Below are 15,082 nucleotides of genomic sequence, written 5' to 3'. Positions count from 1 at the left end.
GACATTCTACCTTCTCCCGAAACTACTTCAGACCCAGGAAAGCTGATATGTTGCTAATTGTCCTCCAAACTCCAAATGCCTGATGTGATGAGGCCGCCTAAATGAGCGCCCCAACCTGCGAGGGAGGTGTCAGAGAAGAGAAGGAAGTCCGGTGGATAAGAAGGCAGAGGGACACCCTTCAACAGATTCTGGTCGTCCAACCACCAATGAAGGTCTTCTCTCACTTCCAGAGACAGAGGAACCATTAACAGGGGAGAGTCCCCCACTGGAGACCAGAATTCTCCCAGTCTCCATTACAGAGACCGAAGATGAAGACGCCCATGAGGGACCAGCTTCTCCAGGGAAGACAACACTCCCAGAAGAACCTGCCACTGATGAGCTGACTGATGTGACTCTGGCAGGAAGTTGCGCGCCACCGCCCGCAACTTCTCCAATCTCTGATCAGGTGGGAAAACTTTTGCCACTGTCGTATCGATGACCATGCCCAGGTAGAGAATCCTTTGAGTGGGTACGAGGTTCCACTTTTCCTGGTTGACTATTATGTTCAGTTCCAAACAGAACCGAAGTAGACGATCCCTGTCCCGCAGCAGCTTCTCCCTGGAAACTGCCAAGACTAACCAATCGTCGAGGTACCTCAGCAAACAGATCCACTGTGCATGGGCCCAACTTGACCCGAGAGAGAAGACCCTTGTGAACACTTGAGGGGCTGTCGTCAGCCTGAAGCACAAGACTTTGAACTCAAAGACCTTGTCCCCAAGAGAGAAGCGAAGGGACTTCTTGGACGTGGGATGAAGAGGGATTTGGAAGTCTGCGTCCCTTAAGTCTATCGAAAGCATGAAGTTGCCTTCTCTCACGGCTGCCAACACCGAACGCGGAGTCTCCATCTTGAACCGTGTCTTCCTGATGAAGTGATTCAAGGTGGATAAGTCGATCACAGGCCACCATCCTCCCAACGCCTTGGGCACCAAGAAGATGCGACTGTAAAACCCCGGGGACGGACACACTACTTCCTCTATCACATCCTTGTCCAGCATTTTCTACAATTCCTCCTGAAGAGCCAAGAATTTCAGAGAATCTGGAGGAAATGCCTTCCTGAGATGTGGCTTGTCCGACAGAGGAGGAGAGAAGTCGAATGGCAGTAGGTAACCCACCTGACGGCAACCCCCCCTTGGGCCCCTTCTTGGCGTAAAGGAACAAGAACAAAAGGGGTGTTGATTTTCTGACTTACGCTGTGTTGAACAGGAAGGTCCAGCCGAACTCGAGGTCTTCGACGGCCTAACAGGTGACAATCTCCTTGACTAATGCTGGACAGGGGGAGGAGGAGGAGCCGGACACCTCCGAGGACGAGGCTCTGACTTAGACACGGCCTGGTGCACCAGCACCAGTCTGTCTTTGGTGTCAGCCCGGTGCCAGTCTGTTGCATTCTCGAGTTCTCTCTGAGGAAATAAAAATTGGGACTCCAACAGATCTCCGTTTCTCAATGCCAACAAGGACTCGGCGTCAAGCGATCTCTCCATCCTAGACAAAGCCGCGTCCCTTCTAATCAGAAGATTAGCCCATAAATTAGCACTGAGGTGAGCCAAATATGAAAACGCCTTGGCCCCGGACTGCAACAGACAGGCAAGCGAGGATGCACTCACCAACCCTTCCGGGGACCTGTCGGAAGCTATCTTGGCAATAACCAAAGACCAGAGGTCCAGCCAAGAAACCATCTGCAACATGGAGGCCACCATAGATTCCAATGCTGCGGCATCTTGCGGAGACAAGGACGGAGCCACTGACCTCACCTGTTCCAAAGTCAATCCCGGCTTCAGGCGAATGACGTCTGGATCAAGATGGTGTGACAACAAAAATGCAGAGCTCGTAGCATAGTACTTCCTATGTCTCATGAGAGGCGGGGTAGTAGTTTGGTAGAGCCCCTAGAGCGAAGCGAACCGTCCCGGTCCAAAACAGAGGCGTTAACCTTCTGCAAGACCGACTGAACATACCCCAACAAAGGAAGCTTAAGAGATGATTTGGGGACCTAAGTAGCTCTCACCAAGGCTTCCAAGCAAGGAGTGTAAGACAACCGAGCCTGAGTCCCACTTTCCAAACTGTTAAACCCACGAATTCCGGCAACGGAGACTGACGACGAGAAGGATGTGTAGGCTCCTCTAAGGCACCTTCCCCACCAAAATTAACGGAAGGGAATCCCTTAGAGTCGAACTTTTGGAAGCACCAGTGAGATAGGCAGGCAAACACTCCAGCTGTACCAACTCCGCGCTCACTACCTTCAACCTCTTGACAGGCGCCTTGAGATCCTTACGGTGCAAATAGGCCTTTTAGAAGAAGGAGCACTAACATCACGTGCGTGGGCAGGGGAGGTTGCAACACGCTTGCGATGTGCATGGACAGGGGGGTGGAGGGGAGGGTAAAACGCCCTAGATTCGAGGCAGAGGACGAAACATCTCTGCAGGTTGCACACCACTAACACTGCCCGAAACAACAGCACTCTCGGGAACATGTCAGCGTTGTTCCTCCCTCGAAGGCGAAGGAAGGGCAGAGTCCTTAGCCATCCAACGCCTGATACGCCGACGGGGCGTAGAGGGTGAAGAGGGAGAGGAAAACTGCACTGGTTTCTTATGCGCACTCCTCAGGAGCCGGGGACGAAGCAACACGTTTCCTACCAGTCCTCCCAACCGATAAGGCAGCCAACTTCACATCCAATACAGTCCAACCTCTGAAGCACTGCCTGGCATATAACCTCAGGCTGATGTGCCAGAGAAGGCTCCGATGAAAAGGAAGGGAGATGTAGCGAACTGAGCGGCAGTGATGACGTCACGGCTGAAAAAGGCAGATCGAACTGGGCGGCAGTGATGATGTCACGGCTGAGAAAGGCAGATCAGAGGAGACGACTGGGAGAGATGTCATCAATGGGAGTGATGTCACTAGTGGTGGTGACATCATGGCTTCCCCTCGGTGCGAGGGGGAATGAGACGCCACTGGCGGAGGAATACACAAAAATGGATCCTGTGACGTCATCACTGGGGCTGACGCCACAACATCACTCCGACTCGAAGTGGCAGCAGACACTGGAGGAGCAATACAAGATGGCCGACTGCTGCTACCCACGAAGACAAGGCCGGGAGGAGGGGGGATGGCCTGGCCAGACCAGGGAGGGGGGGTGCAAGCCTCCACAAAATGTGCTAGCAACCCCTCCAATGACAGGGTACCCCCTAGCCCGAGCATCTTCCAAATCGCCGCTATTTTGGATACCTCCGACTCTGGAAGAGAAGAGATTGATGAAAAAGCCTCACCCTTCTCGGGAACCAAATACTCCCGAGGAAGAAGGGGCTACATTACAAACATTAGCCTGGCAGCCTCCCAATACTTCCATCAACAAATCAATGGAAGAAAAGGAAGGAGACGCAGGGACAATGCTACTATGAGGGTTGACTACTGCAGGAGACGAAACATTGGGAAGAGGCGCAAAACCTTCCCAAGTAGGAAGAGTTGAAACCCTCCAATGTTCTCTCTTGCCATAAAATGACCTCCACTGCTCCTTAGGCCATGCCTGGCACTCCGTGTAAGGATTCGTATTAGTACAAAAATTAGAACGACACCTACTGCACGTGATGTGAGGGTTGGTCACTGCCGAAGCCAAAAAATGAGAACACTGAAAACCTGGAACTCCGGGGCACATACGCCGACGCCAAGAAGGAGCAGAAGCCATAATACCAGCCAAACACACACACACTAAACACAAGCGAAACAGGCAATGAACCGGGAAAAGGCCAAGAGAGGTTAACACGACTCTCGCCCAGGTGGTCAAAAGAAAGACTGATGCACGATCATAGGTGAATGGTCTTTGACCATACTTCACCCGATCTACGCATGCGTTGCCAGATATCACAAGATTCAGGTGAATGGTCTTTGACCATACTTCACCCGATCTACGCATGCGTAGATTCCTTGCTTTCATCTGTTTTTTTAACTGGATCCAGCTAGGTGCTAAAAATGATCCTACTGTTAAGACCAAAGATTTATTTGCGTATGAACATGGAATTTTTATTCTAAAATTAATATTAATAATACTTACCTGTATAATTTATCTAGCCCTAAATCCCCAAAAACCGCACCAAAATTTACCACATTGGCAACCCTGTTACCTCCTATTCTGTCCGCCAGTTGGCAACACTGTCGTTGACAGATACAAAAACCTTCCCTCAAATCAGTTGTGATAGGCAGATCGTGGGGTAGGATGGGTGGGACTAGATAAATTATACAGGTAAGTATTATTAATATTAATTTTAAAATAAAAATTCCATATTAATAAACATTACCTTAATATAATTTATCTAGCCCGATTAACCACATTGAAAAGGAGGAGGAATCTGAATACAATTTCCCCTTCGGACAGAATAGGAGAAAACAAACAAAGAAATATATATCATAGGCAGTCAAAACTCAACCCAAGGTCTAAGATACTAACAACTCAAAGTCTCCTACCATAATGCCACCAACTGCGGTAGCACAGGACAAGGAGTAAGTGCATAGTCAGTCCGTATGTACTAAAGTCAGGTGACCAGTCAGACGAATTGCGGAAGCAAGGTTGCACCCTGAAGACTATCAAGCAATATTCTTTCCCTAAAGGATGAGTGTCTGGACTGTCTGGGCGATTCAAAGCTAAGCAAACCTTGGGGGTGTATCAATGCAACCCGACGTCGCCAGCAACGAATCGGCTCATGAGCAACTCCTAACTCGAGCTTTCTGGTGCCAAGAGAAAGGAGCGCGGAGCAAAAAGGTCTCATGTTACACGATCATCGGGAGTGTATCAACGCAACCGACTTCGTCAACAAGAAACTCAGGGCTACTAAATGTCGCCTGATCTCACACGAGTGTCTGACTCCGAGAAAACAGGTGAGACAAAAAGTAGATGGTGAGCGAGTCACCAGATGACAGCAGACGATCCATCGACTAATTCCCTGTCCAGGACAGTGGAAGAAGCAGGAGTCGTCAGGACAAGCGAACCAGTGGCTAGTCCTAGGTCAGCATCGACTCTGGGAGAAGCGTAGTCGCCAGTGCCGACAACCCAGTGGCTGGAAACCATTTCACACTGACAATGGAAGCAGCATGAGTTGCCAAGCAGTCAGTCCTGTCATCAAACAACACCTGTAAATACCAAACTTGCCCTTAATTCCCATTATACTACCGTCAAAAACTGCATTGGGTTAATAATACAAAAACAAAAAAAATATATGCAAACAAAAACAAAATTATGATATATACAGTTAGGCAACCAAACGTAAAACAGGAAGACTACCTAATTCTCCTGTCTGACGACCTGTCTGCCATCACCAACGGGCCCAAAGAACGAAGGGTCGCCCTAGACGAGAGAAATATCCTCAAAGTAAAAGAGGCAAAAACAGAATTAGATTACGCAAAGTCGCCGCCTCAAGCACCTTGGCGACTGGACGTTCTTCATAAAGCTACTGATGTAAGTAACTGCTCTAATACTGTGTGCTCTCGGCGCTGTCTTCCCCAGCAGCCGAACCCACCCGTTTTAAAACGATCAGATCTCTGGAAAAAGGATACACCATTCTTTGAATAGGTCTCTTGACATTCGGGGTGAAACAAACAGATGACGGGGACGACCCTGAATGTCCTTCGTGCGGCGTAAATAGGCATGAAGCGCGCCCTAAACAGGGCAAAGAACTAATTCCTCAATTTAAATTACCGAAACAAAGTTCGATGCCAGCGACTTCAGTACGAAAGACCTGGGAATGGGATTATCAGACGATTCAGTCTTTGCGACAATTCAGGAAGGTATGACAAATCATGTCTTGTCCAGATCTGGCAACCAGAAAAGAGAGTGCTTGCAGTTCACCCACCCTCTTGGCTGTAGCCAGTGAGACAAGGAAGAGTGTCTTAGAAGAGAGGTCCCTAAATTTGGCAGAATTCAGAGGCTCAAACGGAGGGAACCTTAAGGCTTGAAGGACTTTGTTAACGTCCCATGTCGGAGGCGAACACTGCGGCCTGGGTAGAGCATAGGGAAAAAGATCGAAGTAAATCTCTATTGACATAAGATGAAGAGATCTCAGGGAGCCTTGCCTTAAAAACATAGGAAAGCATAGACCTATAACCCTTAATGCACGAAGGTGACAGGGCCCTGTCATGAGTAAATGAACTAAAAACTCCGCTACTTTCGGTAAGGAAGGTCTAGAAATTGAATGTCCTTGAGACTTACACCAACGTCTGTAAACCGACCATTTAGCCTGATAATTTACTCTGGTTGATTGCCGTCTGGCAAGAGCCAACTGTCGCGCCACTCTGGAGGAGAACCCTTCGTGCTTGGAGAACCTCCTGACAGTCTCCAGGCATGAAGATGAAGCATGTGGAGCCTCTGATGGAACCGATGAAAATGTGGTTGTTTGAGAAGATCTGGTCTCTCTGGCAGGTGAATGGGGGGTTCCACCAGTGCTTCCAGAAGGTCAGGGAAACCACTCCCTGTGGCCAGAAGGGGGCGATCAAGGTGAGATCCAGACGCTTGGTTGCCCTCACTTTGTTGAGGACTGACCTCACCAGAGAGAACGGAGGAAAAGCATAGGCTTGAAGTCCCTCCCAGTCCTGCAAAAGAGAGTCTGTCCCGGCACTCTGAGGAGTCTGGTAAGGGGCGAAGAATATCTGGCACTGAAAATTCAGTGGGGTGGCAAACTGATCGACTGTGACAGGCCATTTCTTCCTGAGGCTGTCGAAGACTTCCTGGCAAAGTGTCCACTCCGACCCTTGAACTTCGTTCGGTCTCGACAAGGCGTCTGCTAAGACGTTGTGATGGCCCAGGATAAACTGAGGGACCAACGTAATCCCCCTGTCTTCTGCCCAACACAGGATTGATCGGGCTTCTTGAGTGAGAAGATCCGACTGTGTGCCGCCTTGGTTTCTCAAGTACGAGACTGCTGTGGTGTTGTCGACAAAGATTGCGACAACCGACTCCAACAGTTGTTCCTGAAATGAAAGAAGGCCTAGGTACACTGCCCTCAGTTCCCTCCAATTTATTGACATGATCCTCTCCTCCTCTAACCAAAGGCCCGAAGCGGCTTCGGAGCCCAGGTGTGCGCCCCAACCTTGATCCGAGGTGTCTGACCAAAACATTAGGTCCGGAGGAACCGAAAGAAGAGATGTCCCTGACTTGAGGCGGTGAACTTGCATCCACCAACGGAGATCCTTCCGACATTGTGGAGAAGAGGCGACTATCGTGTCCTCGGACACGAAATCCCATGACTGGCGAAGTGTCGACTGAAGGGACTTCATTCTGAGACGACCTCCGGGAACCAGTTGGATGAGGGATGACAAATGGCCCAGGAGAGACCTCCAAAGAGAAACTGGCTGCGTTACGGAGGACAAAAATTCCTCGATCAGACTCAGAAGCTTGCCTATCCGTTTCTGAGCGGGAAAAGCCCTCAAAATCTGGGAATTCAAAACAATCCCCAGATAAGTCATGATCTGGCAAGGGATTAGATTGGACTTGTCGAAGTTGACACGAATGCCCAACTCGACACAAAGAGACAGAACTATCTCCCTCGACCGGAGACATTTCTCTAGAGATTCGGCCTGGACTAGCCAATCGTCCAGATACCGAAGCATCCTTACATTTAACTGATGCAGAATAGCTGAAACAGGAGCCATTACCCGAGAAAAGACCTGTGGAGCAGTGGTGAGGCCGAAACAAAGGGTCTTGAACTGGAAAACTCCCGAGTCCATGAAAAACCGAAGGTAAGGTCTGCTTCTTGGATGGATGGGGATTTGCAGATAAGCATCCTGCAGATCGATGGAAATCATCCAGTCCCCCCTCCTGACGGATGAAAGAACAGTCTGGACCGTCCTCCCATCCTGAACTTGGACTTTAGAATGAACTGTTCAAAATCGAAAGATCTATGATGGGGCGCCAGGCACCCGAGGCCTTTAGAACTACAAACATCCGAGTAAAACCCCGGGAGGAGGAGGAGCTCGCTCTATGGCATCCTTCTCCAAGAGGGCCGAAAGCTCCTTCTCCAAGGCTTGACCCCTGATTGAGTGAGGGGAATAACTGCTGAACTCGAGAGGACGATTGGAAAGTGGAGGTCTGGAAACAAAAGGGATCTCGCAACCTTCCTTCAGGACCTCCACCACCCAAGCATCCACCGCTCTGCGCTCCCTGCCAAGCTGACCAATGGCGGGAGAGACAAGCTCCTACTGCGGTCTCCAGGCGAGGTGATGACTCCTACTTCCGAAAATTCTTACGCAGAGACAAGGAAGAAGAAGAAGAAGAAGAAGAAGAAGGTCCTCCTGGAGGTTGAGCTCTTTCTTTGCCCTTAGAGCCACGCCAAGAACCTCTCCTGCGTTTCAAAGGGTGAGCACCAGAGGATGAAGTAGAGGCACCAGCAACCTGAGATGTACTCTGGAAAAAAGAGCCAGAAGGAGGTTGTTGGGCTGGAGCAGAAGGTACAGATCTGGTCCTAAACTTACGCATACTCCTTGAAGGAACGGGAGGAAGACCAGAGGAAAAAGCTCTTGATAAGGCCCAGTGAGCTTGGGAAGAGGCATCACCTTGATGTTCCTTCAAAACCTCAGAAAGCACAGAAATATCGAAAAGGAAATCGCCAAAAGGAGAAGAGGACAACAGACGGGTTCTCTGAATCTCCGAAACAGAGGAGGGTAACTGCGACAAATACAGGTTACGCCTAAGAGAAACAAGAAAGGCCTGCATTGAAGCAGCAAGCTCGTTCTGATGTACAGAAGCGATTGAAATGGATGAGCAGAATTTCTCAAAAAGAGGAGCATCAGGAGGAACAAACCCGGAGTCCTTGATATACATTAAAAGCCCTCCGAGGACCCACATATTGAAGGATTGAGCTTCTTGTAAGGAGCTCATAACAGACTCCATAGCAATAAAATCTTCAATTGAGACAGAGACCGAAGAAACCTTAGAAGGCAAGGGTTGACTTGAAAGTCGGACAAAATCAGGATTTGCTTGGTTGGGGGGTCGAGAGAATGAAGAATCATCCGCCACCTGGTAAACTCCTCTCCGGTGTCGTAGAAGAGAAGAGAGCTTCCTCTTCCCTTCCCCGATCACCTTCGAAAGTTTAGCGGCAACGTCCGCCCTCACTCTCGCGAACCTCTGGGCAAAGGGAAAACATAAAAATTCCTGTGACCGGGAAGGACCGTCAAGAAAAAATCCCTTCGTAATACAACGAGGCGGAGGCTGCTTCTGCTCTTTAGGCCTCGCCTGAGGAAGAAAACTCAAAATTAAATCAAAAAGTTTCTTGAATTCTACATCATAACATCCATTCGAGGAAACATCAATATCACACGAATCCGCGTCATCATCATTATCGTCAGATCCTAACTTAGAAACTTCCCCTGAAGTAAAATCCTGACGACTAGCTATCTTAGCCCTGACACTAATATCCCTCCCCCCTTCTCCTAAATAAGCACCCTTTGGCACTGTTACGGGACTAACAGGGGACACGTTGGGTAAAGATTCGTTAGGCACCTGCCCGGACCGGATCCCCCCTAGGCCTTCGCCACGACGGGGTTCACAAGCCGGGGTATCTGTCGCACCGTTACCCATGGTGCTGTCGACAGGTACCTGACGAGGAGCTGAAAATGAATCTAAAAGAGTGTTAGACATTCTAGTAAAGGCTTCTTGAAAGTTCTCTGACAGATTGTTAAACTTAGCTGAAATATCTCTATCTAGACTAAGCTGTAATTTCTTAAAATTCTGTTTCCAGGTAGTTTCCATTGCCAAAATCTTTGAATCTACATCAGAAATAACTTCACTAATTACCGGTTGTACAGGGGGCAAAGCATCAATTAATTCGGAATCGGAGTCATACGATACCGAAACCGAAGAGCCAGAACCATGAGCGCCCAAGTCAAAGAATTCGTTAGATACAGTTCTAGCAATCGATTTCTTTTTCTCCTTAACCGATCTTTTACGCTGCAAGATTGTTTGGCGTTTCATATAAGCAGTCATATCCTCGTCAGACCAGGGCTTACATACGTCACAACGAGAAGTCAAGTCACAAACCTGTCCACGACAAGAGCTACAAATGTCATGGGGTTCATACTCCCTGCTACTCATCCTTGTCCCACAAACCGGGCAGTTCCTGATGTTGCTGGCAGAAGGAAGCATCGTATTTTCTTGGCAATCCATTGTAGAATTGGACAGGTCAGTAGTTCCGGGTCGCGCAAAAGTTCGTAATTTAAGATAAGAACCACAACAGAAATCAAAGTTAATTCACTATTTCGTGATGTAATGCGTGACTGGTAATTCACATAAAGTCTCATTTAACAATTAATGAAAGCTTTAAAGGCACAAAAATGTTTAAGGAAATTTATAAAGAGCGGCCGTGATGTAAACAACACGGGCGCTCGTTAACAACTGATTTGAGGGAAGGTTTTTGTATTTGTCAACGACAGTGTTGCCAACTGGCGGACAGAATAGGAGGTAACAGGGTTGCCAATGTGGTAAATTTTGGTGCGGTTTTTGGGGATTTAGGGCTAGATAAATTATATCAAGGTAATGTTTATTAATAACCTATTTTTTACATAAAAACTCTTTGGTACATGACACATCCCTTAACAATTAGCAGAGACAAAATGTTGCACAATCACATAGACAGGGTCATCTGTGACAATACCAAAAAATACATAAATAATAGTACTTACTGAGTCTTGATCCTTATCATTTTTTGATTTCCGGTTTCCTCTACGGGCTTCATCCCTAGAATTTCTGTCATTTCGATCTCCTTTACTCACTGCCCTTCCTACTTCTATGGAACACCCATTAATCTGCAAATATAACAATTTATCACACTCATTTAACAAATGGATACTTGATGAACAGCCAAAAAGTTACACTCCCTGCATAAAGAGAAAGCAGGTCAATGCATATGATTGAATATATCTTGTGTTTCTTAATTTTAGCCAATAGCGTAAGAGCTTTGGAAAAAAAACAACATAATTTACAATTATCATTTTCTCACAAAAATTTCAAAACAAAAAGCTCTCATACACAGCAAAATATTCACATACCGAACACAATTCACCAAAGCTTTCTACTGTCTCTGTAGTTAGCCCTTGACAAATGGAACATGGGGCAAGGAGAGAATGTATGGATATCTTATCAAGTCCTTAAACTGCTAAATGAGAGATTTAGGAGCTGACAGATGCATGAGATAGTATATGCATGAAAATTTATTCACCTTAACAAGGAGCAAAATTTGGTTAACCATTCTTGCACATCTGCACAATGTATGTATATAGTATGATTGCTTGTTCCACAATCTACACAGCTATCCAAATAGGGGGTGAAATACCTTTAATATTACACATATGGTAAACTTTGAAGTTTGCATCATTTGGGATGCCATAATGGGAGCAAGAAAGGTAGTGGTAAAATGGAAATGAACCTAAGTGAAAGAATGGCAAAAGATGCTGCAGAGTGGTCTCCAACTAAGTTTGGTTCAACACAGTAACACCAGCAGCAAAAGACACACTAATGGACTCCCCACTTTCCATGACATAAGACTATTCAGCAATCCCAAAAGGTACTTCACCTTGAAAAAACAAACAAGAAAAAACTGACTGACTTCAACATAGACCAAGTAATACTTAAACTTAATGGAATTTTGTACTTATCAACTGCCATATTATGATTACTTTTTCCTGTGCTGCTATCTTACATGGGATACATTTTTTAGATATATCCCTTAAATTGAATGCAAAGTGTAAAGTAAAGGCCATTTTAGGTTAGAAACTATATGGAATAGCTGTAAGCTGAAAAATACCAAGGAAATACTCAGGTGGCAGGCTATAAAGGAACAGACTGTTACTTATTAGAAAGCCCAGGCTCCAAAAGTGTCTGTTAAGTAGAGATGCTACTGCCTAAGAAAGATCTGATCTAGGAGGCTTCACGATCATTCTAGGAATATGCTGGTATGAGCATTTCAGTTCTACAATGGAAGAAAGGTTTATTCCTTGAACCTCAAAAGACCTGAAAACAGGCAAACAGTTTTACAATACGTAGCTACCTTTCCCAGTCCTTTACCTACAGTTTTACAATAGCTAACTTTACCATTCCTTTGTCAAAGTGAAGATTTAAAAGTAGTAAATTTACAATGTGGGGAATATTGATATAGACAAGATTCACATTTCCCCAGTTGCATCAGTTACATAATCTCAATTTTGCCTGATAATAAATGTCTTTTTACTCTATGATGTAGCTGGATAATCTCATATGTGAAGGTCTAGAATTTCCTAAGCTTTGACAAAAACTGTAGAAGCGTGGTTGCCATTACAAGTACCTTTTATATTTCCTAGATATATTGACTAGCAGACTCAGAAGATCTATGAGTCTTTCTTGGTTTTACCATAGAGAAATTATAAGTCAACTGAAACCAGCACCTTGCCCAGAATTTTCATTATCATAGCAAATTGATGAAAAGCATAAAACCACATTCTTCCAAGGATGAATGAAAGTATCTGTTTTCCAGGTTGCCAGATCTGATAGGCTAACAATACACCACCAACTTGCTGTTGCAGCTGGGGGTAAACAAGCTCATCACTGGAGCTCTCCTTATTTGCCAAAGCACTCCAAGTTACTGGCTGAATTAACCTTCTTGTGGTACAGCCTGATCCTTTCTCCAAAGGATGCCTGCCAACATAATTTCTCTCAAGGCCACAAACCTTGGAATGATAATTATGTACTCTGTACATCTTGGCTTAAGTGACGCTATTGGTTGTCAAGTGGTATAAGCTCTTTGATTCTGTGCCCCACTGATGTCTCAGATATGCCACTGATATTGTGTTGTTGGATATGAGTCTATTCCTTTTGTCTTGCGCCACATATACTGTAATTCTTAGAATAAAGTGTGTTTTTTCTGTAGAGACCAAAATCTGCTAACTGGAAAATTCAACAAGTAACCTCTCTATCCTTAGCAGAATTTTGTATTTCAAAATTATGCAAATAATGAAAAAAGATGATGATGAAAAAGAATAAAACTGAAATCAGAAAGCAATGGGACAAATGTGAACAGATGAAAAAGCCAATTCTTCTTCAGTACCTGAACAGTCTGCAAAACACAAAAAATGAGCTGGGTTAACAGCTGAGATTCACTGCAAGCACACCCAACTCACCTAGCATAGTACAGACTTCTACATAAGTAAGCATTAAGTTCCTCAACCCCTTTCATATCTTGAAAATTCATTGTGATAAAAGAAAATCAGAGCCCCTTGAAAGGACCTTAAACCCTACATACAGTCACCTCTCAATTAACAAGTGTTTAATTAACGAGTTTTCAATTCAATGAGAGCTAGAAAATATTTTAAAATGTTTAAAAAACACGAAAATTTTGATTTAACGTGAATTGGCGCCTGAGCGTATTTTTCAAATCACCCGCGCATCAGCACGCAGACAATGGCCGTTATCGTAAACAAAGACATAGCACAGAATGTATTTACAGGCGGCCCGCGGTTAAAGGCACAATCGCTCCGCGGCGAATCGGATTTACAGCGGTCGTCAAAAATATTCATTAAAAAAATAAGGCATTTAAAGGTATTTTTACTGCACAATTTTCAGTTAACAGCGGCGCTAGTGCCGTTGTCTAATGAGTTCATACATTTGTAGAAATGCCGTTCAGACCATAAAGGTTATGCAAATTATGTTAACAAATTTTAAGGAGAGTTATTACATAGGTATTAGGGTAAAATATATGCCTCTGACGCTATTCTATGCTGAAAATATCGAGTTACATAAGTGCAAATTTAGCTATGGATATGTCGATTTATAAATGTTCATGCTTTTATGTTTAAAATGTGTATGAAAATGTATTACGTAAAGGGTATTTTTATTTTTACACAGAAATATGATGCTAAGGCATCTTTTGAAACTGCCCTACACGTTATCAATGTGATGTTTTTTCATGTTCTTTCTTGTGAGCCGCCGCTCTAACGAAAATATAAAGTTAAAAAAAGTGCAAATTAGCGATTGATGTATCGATTTTATAAATGTTCATGATTTTGTTTAAAATGTGTATGAAAATGTATTACGTATAGGGTACTTTTATTTCTGTGCAGAAATATGATAAAAAGGCAGCTTTTGAAACTGCCCTTCACGATATCAAATATGATGTTTTTTCATGTTCATTCTTGTAAGCCGCCGTCTGCCGTTCTTCCGAAAATATAGTTAAAAACAGTGCAAATTTAGCGATCGATGTGTCTATTTTTTAAATATTTATGCTTTTATGTTTAAAATGTGTATGAAAATATATTACGTATAGGGAATTTTTATTTTTTTACATAAATATGATACAAATTAAGGCAGCCTTTGTAACTACACTCCATGTTGTCAGGGGTATGTTTTTTCATGTTTGTTCTTGTCTGCCACTGTTCCGAAAAATGCATGGTATTATTTTATTAATTATGCACTTTTCCACAAATCCTTTAAAAAGTTATACATTACTTCACTGTATCCAATAATATGTTACGTATTCTCATATTATTGTATTATAAAATAACGGGAAATCTAAGCCAGTATTCCGTGGAGCGGCCAATGTTGTGGTTTGAAATCAGCTGATGGCAAATACGAGTTTGTTTCGCCATAACGCAATTCTGAGCGAATTCTCTTGCTTCTACTTAGCATAAATGAATACGTATCTAGATACCTGACTTATATGAGACAAGGTTATTTTTTCTTATACAACGTGTTTTTAGGTGGGAATATGAATTGAATATGTCTCGTTGTGAATGTGAACTACTTTTTTTCATTAACAGATTACGTTGGCGGCATGTTTATTGCGTAATTACGTGATTCCGTTCGCAATTCTCCTATAAATAATCGTAATACGAACTTTACGTTATTTGTCTTATATCGGCGTGAAACCTACAGTAAAATGTGTTCTTTCAGGCACAGTAGTTTCGATTAAAATGATTTTATCTCAATTTTAGCTACAGTTGTGTTTGATGGCATACATTTACTTTTATCCTTCTTGCCGATCTAAGATAATAGTCATTAGCAGCCTGAAAAGTTTTCTCAGCTTCAGTTACAACTAGGTTTATATTC

The 15,082-nt window shown here is 44.6% G+C and overlaps 1 protein-coding gene across 5 annotated transcripts in view; it reads right to left on the bottom strand.

Annotated features, from left to right (window-relative positions):
• Positions 1-15,082, bottom strand: part of LOC135197812 (uncharacterized) — a 201,516-nt gene that overhangs the window by 57,673 nt on the left and 128,761 nt on the right. For all 5 annotated transcript variants that reach the window (XM_064224942.1, XM_064224944.1, XM_064224945.1 and 2 more), the window contains one exon: positions 10,690-10,812. In XM_064224942.1, coding sequence (XP_064081012.1) covers positions 10,690-10,812 — 123 coding nt within the window. The remainder of the gene's footprint in view (positions 1-10,689; positions 10,813-15,082) is intronic.

Source organism: Macrobrachium nipponense, chromosome 21 (assembly GCF_015104395.2).
Source record: "Macrobrachium nipponense isolate FS-2020 chromosome 21, ASM1510439v2, whole genome shotgun sequence".
NCBI lineage: Eukaryota > Metazoa > Arthropoda > Malacostraca > Decapoda > Palaemonidae > Macrobrachium > Macrobrachium nipponense.
The sequence above is the reverse complement of the archived record's forward strand: the minus strand, read 5'-3'. Positions and strand labels throughout refer to the sequence as shown.